Raw genomic sequence first — 16,045 nt, 5'->3', positions numbered from 1 at the left:
GATCTTCGAATGCTACCATTGGCTGTTAACTTAGGAAGAATGAAGTTGATCAAAAGCCCTGCTTTATGGAGACTAGTTTAGTCAGTCGTGTTGTGGGTTTTTTTTGCTGTTGATCAGCAATTCAGTGCTTCTGGCAACTCGTGGGATGGGGTTCCGTAAAACCAGTAATATGTGGAATGACGCCAGGAAAAATTATCACAGCTGCTGTATTTTTGTAAAAAGCTAATTTACTGGTTCCCTTCTGTTTTGCAAAGAAGGGAACCTACTCAGCCTTGTCATGTGGAGATTAATTCGGTGAAATATAGATTTAAAAATAAATAAATTTAGAGTACCCAATTATTATCTTTTTGCAATTAAGGGGAAATTTAGTGTGGCCAAACCACCTAACCACACCTTTTGAGTTGTGGGGGTGAGACCCACGCAGACAAGGGGAGAATGTGCAAACTCCCCACACACTGACCCGAGGCCGGATTCGAACCCGGGCCCTCAGCACCATGAGGCAGCAGTGCTAACCACTGCACCACCATGCTGCCCTAGATAATAAGTAGAATTCATATATAACTAGAACAATTATACCTTAAAATTGGGTAAAGGATTACTTTGTTCAGCATTGTAGACAGACCTTGCCCAGATGCCTTTGCGCACACGTAGGAACATATTTTCTTGCACACCAGATGGAACTTTTCCAAACCCTTCTGATAGAAAAGTACTGGCACAAAGGGTCACAAAGGAGAGATATCACAGCACAGGAATAGTCCAGAAAACAATATTTTAAGTCCTGTCTATTCTACTTTCTCAATGACTTAGTTTTTTAAGAAAGGAAAGACTAAAACATTATCATAATATACCAGGGTCAAATTTACTTGCAAAAGGGTACACTGATTATTTTCATTTTCAAAGAAGGATTCATCACACATTGGCTTTAGGTGGTACAGATACTTCCTTAGATCATTATCAATTAAGTTAAAACTCATTAATCGACTTATTAGAATTTTAAACATTGCTCTTGAAAGATTCAACTTTTGCTAATCTTAAGACAAGGAAAGGAATGCTTTGATTATTTGATGACTCCATCATGGAAAAATTAATCTTAAACTGACCATGCAGTAAACATTAAGGTTTCAGTCCCTTTTTGATCATGGAGAGTATAAACTCCATGCAGGCGAGGAAGGCGCCGGGACCAGGCGGACTTCTACAAAACATTTGCGACAGCACTGGTCCCGCACCTGCGGGAGATGTTCACAGACTAGCTGGCGAGGGGCACACTGCCACCTATGCTAGCACAAGCTCAATTTCTCTAGTACCCAAGAAAGACAAAGACCCAACTGAATGTGGTTCATACAGACCCATCTCGCTACTGAACGTAGATGCCAAAATACTGGCCAAGGTCCTAGCCGAAAGGCGAGAAGACTGTGTACCAGAAGTGGTCGCAGAGGGCTTACCAGAGGTGGTCAAATGGGCTTTGTCAAAGGTAGACGGCTTACATCGAACAATAGGCACCTGCTAAACGTGACCATGACCCCATCCGGGGACAGAACACCTGAGGTGATAGTCTCCCTGGACGCAGAAAAGGCCTTCGACAGAGAGGAGTGGAAATACCTTTATCGAGGCTAGAGCGGTTCGGGCTCGGAAACTTTTCACCTCATGGGTGAAACTCCTGTACAATGCTCCCATGGCAAGCGTACGGACAAACACCAGCTCCCGGTACTTCCAGCTGCACAGGGGCACCAGGCAGAGATGCCCACTGTCGCCGCTACTGTTCGCCCTAGCGATCGAACCATTAGCGATCGCTCTCAGAATAGCAAAGAAGACTGGCTGTCCGACCTCTCAACCTCTCCAAATGGAGAAAATCAAATTCGCCATCCGAGGGTCAGGCGACGGCTTCCACAGAACGTGGGAGCCATTCACCCAATTGTTCTGGGACCTGTTTGTGGCCAACAAACAAGCAAAAGAATAGCCAGGTAGCCAAGAATCAGGGGAAAGTAGCCAAGGCATGAGAGCGAGAGATAGACTTTTGGTTTGGGGGGAGGGGGGGGGGGGCAGCTAAGCCTAAGAGGAAGGAAAGGCGAACCACAGGAGGGGGGAGGGGGCAGAAGTGGGAGCGGGGGTGGGGGGGCAGCTAAACCTAAGAGGAAGGAAAGGCAAACCACAGCAGTGGGGGGAAGAGACCAGGAACAATGGAGGAGAACCAGGGAGGTGGGGGGGAGGCAGGGAAATGACAGCCGGAAGGAGGGCACGCAAAATGACAACAAACTTGGCATCTACAGGAACAGAGAGCAAGGAGAATCCAGGCGAAATATGGGACGAACGGCTGATGCGGAGGTGAGCACAAGATGACAACGGCAGCGAAATCCGTCCGGGAGAAGGAATTGACAACACCAACACCAGACCCATTCGAGTATTGCCCTCTGTAATTGTTTCTCCGGCACCCAAATGTATATCTACCTCCCCGGTCTCTTTCTGCCCCCCCCCCCCCAAAAAAAAACAGATGCCTACTTATGTGTTGTAAATAATATTGCCAATTGTACAGAGTCCGGTGCATAATACTTACCAGTCACTTTATTTTCTTTTTTATTATTACCTTTTTTTTTGCTATGTTTGTGTGTGCCCTTCTCCTATATCTGTGTACATAAACGGTAAATATACTTTGTTCAAAAACCCAATAAAAAACATTTATTAAAAAAAAAAAAGAACAGCAAAGAACTGGAGGGGGATCCAAAGAGGAGGCAGCGAGCATAGAGTCTCACTCTACGCGGATGACCTCCTCTACATCTCGGACCCACAAAGCAGCGTGGAAGGAATCGCCACGCTCTGAAAGAGTTTGCTGCCTTCTCGGGCTACAAACTCAACATGAGCACAAGTGAGATTTTCCTGGTGAACCCGCAAGGGGAAGAGGGGTAACACTGGTGGGATTGCAGTTTAAACAAGCCCAACACAAATTCCGCTACCTGGGGATCCAAATCGCTCATGACTAGACGGAGATCCGCAAATGGAACCTGACCGGTCTGACAGAGGAAGTCAAAAAGGACCCGTAGAGGGGAACACACTCCCACTCTCCCTGGCAGGGAGAGTACAGACGATTGAAATGAACGTACTGCCCAGATACTTCTTCCTACTAAGATCCATCCCGATCTATATCCCCAAGACCTTTTTCAACGCACTGGACAAATTAATCACTGCGTTTGTCTGGGGGGGGGGGGGGGGGGGGGGGGGGGGGAGCAGTGGGGAGAAAGAGAATGTAAGGATCACGAAGAAGGTCCTTCAGAACAAAATCCAGGGGAGGGCTACCCCTCCCAAACCTAAAATTCTACCACTGGGCAGCGATGGCGGTAAGAGTGATGGGATGGATAAAGGAGCCAGAGGCTGAGTGGGTGCGTGCGGAGGAGGCCTCCTGCAAGGGGACCTCCCTTCAGGCCCTTGCCCCAGTGGCACTCCCATCCCCGCCCAAGAAACACTCCAGCAGCCCAGTGGTGATAGCCACCCTCCAGACGTGGAACCAACTACGGCAGCCATTCGGACTGACCGAAATGTCCGACAAAGCCCCCATCTGCAATAACCACAGATTCACACCAGCACTCTGACGCCACCTTCAAAAGGTGGAGACAGGATGGGGGGGACATTGACAGTCAAGGACCGATACACTGACGGTAGGGTCACAACACTGGAACAACTGACCCAGAGATTCCAACTAGCTAAAGGCAACGAACTCCGATACCTGCAGCTTAAAAGCTTCCTGCGTACCCGTGACCACACGACAGACACTACTGGACGCAGACATCTTAGGCAGAGGGAACTGTTGTGACATGTACGAACGACTGCTACAGAGGGCCGACATTGAATTGGACACGCCAAGGAGGAAATGGGAGGAAGACTTGGGGTTCGAAATAGGGTGGGGTCTCTAGAGCGAAGCACTGCACATAGTCAACTCTGCCTCCACATGTGCGAGGCTTAACCTAACGCAGCTAAAAGTGGTACAATGAGCCCACTTGACCAGAATTCGAATGAGCAGGTTCTTCGAGTTGGAAGATTGATGCGATCGATGCCAAGGAGACCTGGCCAACCACACCCACATGTTCTGGTCTTGTCCTCGACTTGCTGGGTACTGGACAGCCTTCTTCAAATCAATGTCCAAAGTGTTGGAGATGAGGGTGGAGGCATGTCCATAAGTGGCGGTCTTCGGGGTATCAGACCAGCCAGTTTTCTTCCTATGGGAGGAGGGCAGATGCCCTTGCCTTTGTCTTCCTTCTTGGTTGGCGATCAGCACCACCTAAAGCTGCAGACTGGCTGTCCGACCTCTCAGAATTTCTCCAAATGGAGAAAATCAAATTCACCATCCCTGGGTCGGAAGAGGGCTTCCACAAAACGTGGGAGCCATTCACCCGCCTGTTCCGAGACCTGTTTGTGGGCAACACTATAAATAGCAAATTGCCAGGGCAAGATAGAATGAGGAAAGCGAGGGATGACCGGGGGTGGGGGTGGGGGTGATGCAAGGTGAGGTAGCAAAACCCAGCAAGAAAAAATGGGGGAGGGGGGGGGATTGTAGGCTGAGCCAGCCAGACGGCAACAGACTGTAAATAGAGAAACCTAAGAAGGAACTTTTGTGACTGTACAATAAATGAAAACGAACAGCAATGTATATAATTTTGAAATGCCAATAAAAAGATTTTTTTAAAAAATGTTGAAGTCCCTTTTTATAATCACAAACTATGAAAATAAGAAATAAATAAAAGTCATTGTAGGCATGGTTACTGGCAGATACTATAACAGCTATTGGCCTGATAAATGCTCTCAAATGTTCACATAATACAGCAATTCTCAACAATTAAATAATTATCAATGATAGATATGGTAGCCTTATTAAAATGGAAAGAGTTTACACAAAAAGGTAACACCCATAGCTGCTGTGGGGCGGCGCAGAGGTAAGCACTGCTGCCTCAAGGGTCCTGGGTCCATAAGACATCGGAGCAGAATTAGGCCACTCGGCCCATCGAGTCTGCTCCGCCATTCAATCATGGCTGATATTTTCTCATCCCCATTCTCCTGCTTTCTCCCCATAACCCCCATATCACTTTATTAATCAAGAACCTATGTCTCTGGCTTTTTAAAAAAAATAAAAAAAATTTTTCATTAAAGCTTTCACAAAATATCAACAACAAACTGCAAAAGGAACCCAATAGAATTACATACCAAACAAAACAACCCAGAGCTCCCCTCCCCCTATACATAAATAATATATTAACACCCGCCGAAACACATAGCAAATATATACACCCCCTCAGATCCCCCAGTATAGACAAACAAAAATAAAATGGACCCCCCCCCCAAGCTGCTGCTGCTGACCATTGTCTACCGTTCTGCCAGGAAGTCTAAGAGGGGTTGCCACTGCCTGAAAAACCCTTGCACCGATCCCCTTGTTGTAGGGAAAAATCCCTTGTACCAGTGCATTCAAGAGGCCAAGTCTCAAGGCAAGGTTCAAAGCGTTGTTCTTTATTGTACAATTACTGAAGCCTTCAGGTAGACCCACGACATCCGATGTCTGTGGCTGTGCTATGCTTTTGTTTCTGTGTTTGCTAGATGAGGTGTTAATGTCATCTTTGTCCTGCAGTGTGTGTAGGGGACGCTAATCTAATCTATACATTTCTTTTATTCCTTCTATTCTGGTTTCTTTGCCTGCCTTGGCCATTTTATTAATATACTATTTCATTCTTTCATAAGTCTTTGCAATACAGTTGTGCCATATGTCCCACTGCCAGGGTCTTGACTCGCAGATATCCCGATCTCCTGGCCATGGGGTTTTAAGATGCAGCTTCGTGCTGTTGCTGGGCAGAACAAGGTCTTCCATCAATTTCGAATTAAAGGTCTCTCAGCTGTGCAGAAGGGGATTTAAACGAATGTCCATCCGGGTGACCCCTTCTGCATTGTGGGCACATTATAAACGGTGCCAATCAGTCCAATAAAACAGTCCAATAAATGAAGAATGTTTGATGAGATAAAAATATGGTCTTGGAAAATGGCCTACTTGACCCTTAAGGCAAATTTCACCCTCTCCAATTTAATAAACCCCGCCATATCGGTGATCCAGGATTCCACGCTTGGGGGCCTCGCATCATTCCACTGAAGAAGATTCCTTCGCCGAGCTACCAGGGACGCAAAGGCCAGAATACCGGCCTCTTTCGCCTCCTGCACTCCCGGCTCCTCTGCCACCCCAAATATTGTGAGCCCCCAGCCCGGTTTGACCCTGGATCCTACCAGCCTCAACACCGTCCTCGCAACGCCCGTCCAAAATTCCTTCAGCGCTGGGCATGCCCAGAACATATGGGTGTGGCTTGCTGGGTTCCCTGAGCACCTAACACACCTGTCCTCACCCCCCAAAAAACGGCTCATCCTTGTCCCGGTCATGTGTGCCCTGCGCAGCACCTTAAACTGGTTGAGGCTGAGCCTCGCGCACTAAGAGGAAGAGTTCACCCTCCCTAGGGCATCTGCCCATGTCCCCTCCTCCCACTTACCTTTCAGCTCCTCCACCAAGGCCGCCTCCTCCTCCTGCATCACCTGGTATGTTGCCGAGACCTTCCCCTGTCCAACCCACACCCCCGAGAGCACCCTGTCCTGTACCGTATGTGGCGGTACCGTACGCCCTTGCCTGTAGATACCTAAAGGTGTTTCCCGGGGGAGCCCGTACTTCTCCTCCAGCTCATTCAGGCTCGCGAACTTCCCATCCACAAACAGGTCCCTCAACCTTTCTGTCCCTGCCTTGTGCCACCCCGAAAACCCTCCATCTATTCTCCCTGAGACAAACCGGTTGTTCCCCCGTATCGTGGTCTACACCGAGGCCCCCCCCCCGTGCCGCCTCCAAATCTTGAGGGTACCCGCCACCACCGGGCTCGTGGTATACCTCATTAGAGGGAGCGGCATTAGCGCCGTTGCCAACGCCTCCAGACTCGTACCCTCAAAACGCCGTCTCCAGCCTCTTCCATGCTGCCCCCTCCCCTTCCATCACCCACTTGCGCACCATCGCCGCATTGGCGGCCCAGTAGTACCCGCAGAGGTTGGACAGCGCCAGCCCCCCCATCCCTACTCCGCTCCAGGAACACCCTTCTCACCCTCTGAGTCCCTCGTGCCCACACAAACCCCGTTATGCTCCTGTTAACCTGCCTAAAGAATGCCTTTGGGATAAGAATGGGGAGGCATTGGAACAGGAACAAAAACCTTGGGAGCACCGTCATAGAACAATACAACACAGTACAGGCCCTTCAGCCCTCATCTTGACTGACTGCACTCTACCCGCCAAAGACAGCGGCAACACGTCCCACCTCTTAAACTCCTCCTCCATTTGCTCCACCAGCCTCGTGAAATTAAGTCTATGCATCTATGCAGGGCCCCCCAGCTCCTGGCCACCTGGACCCCCAAATACCTGAAGCTCCTCTCCGCCCTTTTTAGTGGGAGCCCGCCAATCCCCCTCTCCTGGTCCCCTGGGTGAACCACGAACAACTCTCTCTTCCCCATGTTGAGCTTGTATCCTGAGAAATCCCCGAACTCCCTGAGGATCCTCATTACCTCCGGCATTCCCCCCCACCGGTTCCGCCACATATAGCAGCAAGTCGTCCGCATAGAGCGACACCCTGTACTCCTCCCCACCCCGCACCAGCCCCTCGACTCCCTCAGTGCCATAGCCAGGGGTTCAATCACCAGTGCGAAGAGCAGGGGGGATAGGGGGCACCCCTGCCACGTCCCTCGATGCAACCGAAAGTACTCAGACCTCTTGTTCGTGGCCACACTCGCCATCGGGACCTCGTACAACAGCCTAATCCACCTGACGAACCCCTCCCCAAATCCGAACCTCTTCACCTCCCACAAGTACCCCCACTCTCCCCTATCGAAGGCCTTTTCAGCGTCCATCGCCACCACTAACTCCGCCTCCCCTCCCTCGCTGGCATCATGATAACGTTCAGGAGCCTCCGCACATTCAACTGCCTCCCCTTCACGAACCCTGTCTGGTCATCGTGGATGACCTGCGGCACCCAATCCTCAATACTTGTGGCTAAGACCTTCGCAAGCACCTTGGCATCTAACATTTAACAACGAAATCGGCCTGTAAGACCCACACTGCAGGAGATCCTTGTTCAGCTTCAGGATCAAGGAGATCACTGCCCGGGACATCGTCGGGGGCAAAGCCCCCCTCCCTTGCCTCATTGAAGGTCCTAACCAGCAACGGGCGCAACAGGTCCACATATCTCTTGTAAAATTCGACCGGGAAACCGTCCGGCCCCGGTGCCTTCCCCGCCTGCATGCTCCCTATCCCTTTGGCCAGCTCCTCCAGCCCAATCGGGGCCCCTAATCCCGCCACCAGTCCCTCCTCCACCTTCGGGAACCTCAGTTGGTCCAGAAAGCAGCCCATCCCTCCCTCCCTCCCGTGGGGGCTCGGACCGATACAGTTCCTCATAAAAGTCCCTGAAGACCCCATTGATGCCAACCCCACTCCGCACCACACTCCCTCCCCTATCCTTAACTCCCCCGATCTCCCTAGCTGCGTCCTGCTTCCGAAGCTGATGCGCCAGCATCCGACTTGCCTTTTCCCCATATTCATATATCACCCCCTGGGCCTTCCTCCACTGCGCCTCCGCCTTCCTGGTGGTCAACAGGTCGAATTCGGCCTGGAGGCTATGCCTCTCCTTCAACAGTCCCTCCTCCGGCACCTCCACATACCTCCTGTCTACCCTCATCATCTCCCCCACCAGCCTCTCCCTCTGCTCTCTCCTCTCCTTGTAGGCCCTAATGGAGATCAACTCTCCCCTAACCACCGCCTTCAGCACCTCCCAGACATCGCCACTCGGACCTCCCCGTTATCGTTGGTCTCCAGGTATCTCTCTATGCTTCCTCGGACTCGCTAGCTCACCACCTCATCTGCCAACATGCTCACCTCCTCGTCCGCCAACAGCCCCACCTCCAAGCACCACAACGGGCACTGGTCCCTCTCCTCCCCCAGCTCTAGGTCTACCCAATGCGGGGCGTGATCCGAAATGGCTATCGCCGAGTACTCTGTATCCTCTACTCTCTCAATCAGCGCCCTGCTCATAACAAAAAAAAAATTGATCCGGGAATATGCCTTATGAACGTGCGAGAAGAATGAACATTCCCTAGCCCCGGCCTTGCTAATCTCCAAGGGTCCACCCCTCCCATCTGGTCCATAAACCCCCTCAGCACTTTAGCCACCGCCGGCCTCCTACCCGTCCTAGACCTGGAGCGATCCAGTGCCGGATCCAACACCGTGGTAAAGTTGCCCCCCATTTCCAAGTCCGGGATCCGACCCAACATTCGCCGCATAAACTCGCATTGTCCCAATTCGGGGCATACATGTTGACCAGCACCACCCTTTCCTCTTGCAGCTTACCACTTACCATTAGGTACCTGCCGCCATTGTCTGTCACAATGCTCGACTCCACGAATGACGCCCTCTTTCCCACCAAGGTCGCCACCCCCTGATTTTTGGCATCTAGCCCCGAATGAAACACCTGGCCTCCCCACCCCTTCCTCAATCTTACCTGGTCTGTCACCTTCAGGTGTGTCTCCTGGAGCATGACCATATCCGCCTTCAGCCCCTTCAGGTGCGCGAACATGCGGGCCCGCTTAACCGGCCCATTCAGTCCCCTTACGTTCCAGGTTATCAGTCGGATCAGGGGGCTACCCGCCCCCCTCCCCCGTTGACTAGCCATAACCCCTCCTCTGCCAGCCACGCGGCCGCGCCCCACACCCGGCCCGTTCCCCACGGCGGCAGACCCCTGTCCAAACCCCCTCTACTCGCTCCAGCTCCGCCTTGACCATACCAGCAGCAACCTGGCTCTCTCTCTCTCTCTCTTCTCCCCACCCGCCCCCAAGCTAGGACCCCTCTTAATTGCACTACCGCAAGTCAGCTGACTCCTGACCCCGGCCTCTCCTTCGACTCCTCCCATTGTGGGACTTCCCCTCCCCCTCCATTACCCACCCGCAGGCTCTCCACCTCCCCCTTCCATCCCAAGCGCGGGAAAAAAACAGCGCTCCCCGGCCCCGCCTCCTCCAGCCTTCAGCGTGGGGAAAAAGCCCGCGCTTTCCACCTGCCTGGCCCCGCCTCCTCTGGCGCAGCTCCTTTTACAGGCCCAGTCCCCTCACCCCCAACTCTGGCCTCCCCCTCCCCCGCGGGGCCCCATCCCCCCTCCCTACCGGCCATCCACCCCCTACTCCGTTTACTTACCCCCCTCCAGGAGCCCAAAATAATGGTGCCGGTCCTTGTGGGTGACCCACAGACGCGCCGGCTGCAACATGCCAAACTTCACCCCCTTCCTGTGCAGCAGCGCCTTCGTCCGGTTGTACCCGGCCCTCTTCTTCGCCACCTCCGCGCTCCAGTCTTGGTATATTCGAACCTCCGCGTTCTCCCACCTGCTGCTCCTCTCTGTCTTGGCTCACCTGAGCACACACTCCCGATAAGCGAACCGATGAAACTGCACCAGCACCGCCGGCGGCGGCTCGTTAGCCTTGGGCCTCTTCGCCAGCACTCTATGGGCCCCTTCCAGCTCCAGGGGCCCCTGGAAGGACCCTGCTCCCATCAGCGAGCTTAACATGCTGACCACATAGGCCCCCACGTCCGACCCCTCCAGCCTCTCCGGGAGGCCCAGGATCTGCAGATTCTTCTGCCTCGACCGATTCTCCATCTCCTCGAACCACTCCTGCCATTTCTTGTGGAGCGCCTCGTGCACCACCACCTTTACAACTAGACCCAAGATCTCATCCTCATTATCTGAGATCTTTTGTCGGACCTCGCGGATCGACACCCCCTGGGCCGTCTGGGTCTGCAGCAGCTTCTCAATAGAAGCCTTCTTCGGCTCCAGCAGGTCCACCTTGAGCTCCCTGAAGCAGCGCTGGATAACCTCCTGCTGCTCCTGTGCCCACTGCATTCACGCTGCCTGGTCCCGGCCCGCCGCCATCTTGCTCTTCTTCCCTCGCACTTTCTTTGGCTCCACCGCCACTTTTTTAGTCGCCCCGCTCCTGGTCCAAGCCATACACTGTCGGGGGAATGTTTCGGTGGTCTTCCCACACTGGGAAATGTCGAAAAAATGCCGTTGGGGGCCCTGAAAAGAGTCCAAAAGTCCGTTCCAAATGGGAGCTGCCGAACGTGTGGCTTAGCTCTGCATAACTGCAACCGGAAGTCATCTATCTCTGACTTAAAGACACTCAGTAAATTGGCCTCCACAGCCTTCTGCGGCAAGAGTTCCACAGATTCACCATCCTCTGGCTGAAGAAATTCCTCCTCATCTCTGTTTTAAAGGATCGTCCCTTTAATCTGAGATGGTGTCCTCTGGTTCTAGTTTTTCCTACAAGTGGAAACATCCTCTCCACGTCCACTCTATCCAGGCCTCGCAGTATCTTGTAAGTTTCAATAAGATCCCCTCTCATCCTTCTAAACTCCAGCGGGTACAGACCCCAGAGTCCTCAAACGTTCCTCATACGACAAGTTCTTCATTTCAGGGATCATTCTTGTGAACCTCCTCTAACCTTTCCAAGGCCAGTACATCCTTCCTTAGATACGGGGCCCCAAACTACTCACAATACTCCAAATGTATTGCAAGACAAGGTTCTTAATAAATTTGTAAATAAGTTGGTAAAGTACATTGTCTTGCATTGTATCCTGTATGTAGCTTTAAGGACCTTGTACGTTCCAGTCAGGAGGTACAATTTTTTGTTAAGAGAGAGAGACCCCACCGCCCCCAGACCATTATAATATACAGGTAATTATAACCTAGCTGATAATTATTAAGACGGCTACCTGGAAGAAAATATCTCTTGATGGTTATTTTCTTTGACGGAGAGATAGTTTACTTGCTTGGACCCTAAAAGTTTACTTGCTTGGACCTGAAAGAAGTGTCGTCAGGAAGGGGCTATTTTAAACTCGAGTGAAGATGATTATTTAAAGCGTGCTCAGTAGGGGATAAGGTTATAATCCACTTCTGCAGTTCCAATCTAAATGTAATAAGGCTCCAGACTATCTGGTTGTCTCAATGCCTTTGGGACAACTGCAATTAAGAAATATGTAGTTCCTTTTCAGTGTTGTCTTTTATCCTGAAAATCAATGTGGAAGAAATGCTACAGTAGGTTCATACCCAGTTTAAGAAATGCCTTAATCACAATCAATACAAATTTTCTATGTTGCTGCAGGACCAAGTTGTGTTGATAACCACTTTGATACAACCCACATATTTAAATGTTAAAGCTAATACAATACCCAGTGGTTGCTTGGAACTCTTAATTCTTTATTAATGTTTTTCAGCATTCTATTGATAACCAAACGCAGAATTTTGATGATCTCCCATCAAGATTTGGTTACCGTCTTCCTAAAGATGGTTTGAAGGTAAAGTTTGTCATTCATGAGAGATTTCAGGGAGGGGCCTTTATCATAGAAATCCATTGCTGGTTCAGAATAAATTATTATCTATGTGTTTTTTTTTCCAATTGCCATAAGCTCTGGAAATCTCTCCCTAAATATCTCTGGCTTTCTACCTCACCTGCTTCCTTTAAGGCACTATTTAAAATGTACCTCCATGACCAAGCTTTTGGTCACCTTTCCCATTACCTTGTTATTAGTCTGTCAAGTTCTGATTGACTCAGTGCCGTGGGATATTTCATTACATCTGAAGGTGCTATATAAATGCAATTGTCACATTGTGCGCGCTTATCTCTGACCTTGACCAGCTAGAAATGTTCAGAAATCTGTCGGAAGTGCCTTGTGCCTGCTTGGTGCTTCCCCTCAAATGGCAGAGTTGAATTTGGAAAGGCAGCATGGTGGCGCAGTGGGTTAGCCCTGCTGCCTCACGGCGTCGAGGTCCCAGGTTCGATCCCGGCTCTGGGTCACTGTCCGTGTGGAGTTTGCACATTCTCCCCGTGTTTGCGTGGGTTTCGCCCCCACAACCCAAAGATGTGCAAGGTAGGTGGATTGGCAATGCTAAATTGACCCTTAATTGGAAAAAATTAATTGGGTATTCTAAATATTAAAAATAATGAGTTGAATTTCAAAAGTCAGCCTGGAGGATGTTAGCTGGGAACCTAGTCAGTCATATTCCAAATTGAAGCATTGAAGGGGGGTCACCATTTGTTTTTGACATGTTACATTCAGTAATTTCCTTGATTTTCAGATTGAAAGATGAATTGTCTCCAGTACTGTATAGTAAATGACATTTACTTTCCAAGAGTGAAATAATAATGCTTCATTGTGGTAGGGAGGGGTACATTGCAGGTTCATCAGAATTATACCAGAATTGTAAGGATAGGCTGCATAAACTTGCTTTATATTCTGAATTCTTGGATGCTTTTTCTGCATTTAGTTCTCGGGGGAAAAATAATGCTCAAAATCAACCTAATGACCAGTTCAGCACACATCCAATCTCAAATAAGATGTACAAAATAGTGAGTGGCCTTGATAGAGTGGATGGAAAGGGTCTATTGCAGAGAAGCTGGTCACCTGGGGGCATAGATTTAAAGTGATTGGTAGAAAGATTAGAGGTGAGATGAGGAAAACCATTTCATCAGTGTTATGGGGTCTGGAACTTCAAAGGGTAGTAGAGGTGGAAGCCTTCAATTCATTGAAAAGGTGTCCGGATTAGCACGTCCAGTGTTGTAACCTGCATTGCAATGGACCAAATGCTAGGAAGTGGGATTAGGTTGGGTTGCTTATTTTTCAACCGTGCTATCACAGAATTGTTATGGTGCAGAAGGAGGCCATTTGGCCCATTATGTCTACATCGGCTCTCCAAAGCCGCACCATTGCTTTGTGCCATTGTCCTGCCTTTTCCCTGTACCCCGACCCATTTCAAGTAATCTTGTTGAATGCCTCGATTGAACCTGCCTTCACCACGCTTCCAGTACATTCAAGACCCAAACCACTTGTTGTGTGAAAAAGTTTTTTCTCCCATCACATTTGCTGCTTTTGTGGATCATTTTAAATCTGTGCCTTCTCGTTCTTGATTCTTTTACGAGCTGGAACAGAACGTAAAATTCTTATGATTCCATCTTTGCCCTATTTTTTACAAAGTAGCTTTTTAAGTATTGAGAATTTTAAATGGAAGCTTGCCCAACACCCCCAAACCTTTATCCCCCATCTGGTACATGTGTGCAAGTCTGCCTAGTAAAATGGATCTGAAATATTGGGCAGGATTTTCTGAGCGAGCAAATCAGCCCCCCCCGGCGTGATTCACAGTGGCATGAGGCGGCCCAGAATTGGCTGGCGGAGGGATATTCTGGTCCTAATGTTGTCAATGGGCTTTCCAGTTGCACTGTAACCCGCAGCAGGGGCCTGCCGTCAGCAGGACCAGAAGATCTGGCCAGCATGAACAGCTGGAAAATCAAGGCCTTTGCGTTCGAGGCACTAAACCTTGTATTGGCCTGGGGGGCAGGAGGTTGGAGATGCGGGTGGCACGGTAGCACAGTGGTTAGCATTGATGCTGCACAGTGGTTAGCATTGTTGCTTCACAGCGCCAGGGTCCCAGGTTCGATTCCCGGCTTGGGTCACTGTCTATGTGGAGTCTGCACATTCTCCCCGTGTCTGCGTGGGTTTCCTCCGGGTGCTCCAGTTCCTCCCACAAGTCCCGAAAGATGTGCTGTTAGGTAATTTGGACATTCTGAATTCTCCCTCAGTGTACCCGAACAGGCGGGGTGACTGGGGGCTTTTCACAGTAACTTCATTGCAGTGTTAATGTAAGTCTACTTGTGACAATAAAGATGATTATTATTCAGAATTATCCTAGAACTTAAAAACTTAATTATGATGCTGAGTTCCAGAAACCCTGACCGTTGAGGGTTGAGTTATTTAAATGAGTGATTCAGAATTATTTCATTTGGTGGAATCTAGAGGTGGCTTCCTGAGCCAGGGTTTGGGGTGAATTGGTCATTAAACTAGGTATTTTTTTAAAGGAGTAAAATCAGGAAATGCTTTCAAAACCAGTGAGAAATTAAGCTCAAGAACTCTGATTTTTCCTGAAAAAGCTGCAGATGTTTGGAGGAACAATTGAAAACGAGGTTGAGATTGTTTTGCTCTTTGTTAAACCAGGATATCAAGAGATATGAAGCAAAAGGAGTGTGAGTTGCACATTGGCCATTGAATAATGGAAAGTGCTCGAAGAGTGAATGGCCTATTCCTCATTTGTGCCCATGCAATCTTTATATCAAGGTTTCTCCTCATCCTGGTAGCTAATATTAAAATATTAATGATGGTATCTTGTGCTCTTTGTGTGGGATACTTTAAGATTTGCTTCTATTTTCTTCTTTGTCGTCTTCATTCCACCATACAGCATCTTCTGTAAAGGACACCAGTCTTCATAGATTTCATAGTCTTTACAGTGCAGAAGGAAGCCATTCGACCCATCAAGTCTGCACCCTTAGAAAGAGGGCACCACTTAAATCCCACACCTCCACCCCTCCCTGTAATCCAGCATCCCCACCTAACCTTTTGGACATAAGGAACAATTTAGCATGGCCATCCACCTAGCCTGCACATCTTTGGACTGTCGGAGGAAACCGGAGCACCCGGAGGAAACCCACGCAGACACTGAGAGGAAGTGCAAACACCTCACAGACAGTCACCTGAAGCCGGAATTGAACCTGGGACCCTGGAGCTGTGCGGCAGCAGTGCTAGCCACCATGCTATCCATTTGTTAAAGGCCTTTCTTGGTGCTGCTGTGCATGATGTGTTGGGCCATGGTGTAGCCCTTACCATGTCTGCTACCTTAAGGAGAAGTAACTCCAGTCCACTGCATACCTCCATTTTAAAACAGATTGATCTTACAAACATGTGCAAAAAATATGTTGTGTCCTGTTCCACAGAATAATGTCCAGTGTCAGGTGGATTTTGAATCCCTGTTTAATTTGAACCACTTGCCCAAAATTTTAGAATATTCTGTATTTTTTGTTTACACAAATGGGCACAAAATACACACACAACTTACTAATACCTTTAATTTGTCACAAGTTGGTATTGAATTGGTAATCACTTGGATAGACTGATGTGGAGACCAGACAATTCACATTG

At 49.5% G+C, this 16,045-nt stretch overlaps 1 protein-coding gene across 2 annotated transcripts in view; it reads left to right on the top strand.

Moving 5' to 3' along the window:
• The window catches only part of rnf13 (ring finger protein 13), a 319,053-nt gene that overhangs the window by 62,146 nt on the left and 240,862 nt on the right, over window positions 1-16,045 (top strand). For both annotated transcript variants that reach the window (XM_072473860.1, XM_072473861.1), the window contains exon 3: window positions 12,296-12,376. In XM_072473860.1, coding sequence (XP_072329961.1) covers window positions 12,296-12,376 — 81 coding nt within the window. The remainder of the gene's footprint in view (window positions 1-12,295; window positions 12,377-16,045) is intronic.

The sequence above is a fragment of the Scyliorhinus torazame genome, chromosome 14 (genome assembly GCF_047496885.1).
Source record: "Scyliorhinus torazame isolate Kashiwa2021f chromosome 14, sScyTor2.1, whole genome shotgun sequence".
NCBI classification, from domain to species: domain Eukaryota; kingdom Metazoa; phylum Chordata; class Chondrichthyes; order Carcharhiniformes; family Scyliorhinidae; genus Scyliorhinus; species Scyliorhinus torazame.
The sequence above is the reverse complement of the archived record's forward strand: the minus strand, read 5'-3'. Positions and strand labels throughout refer to the sequence as shown.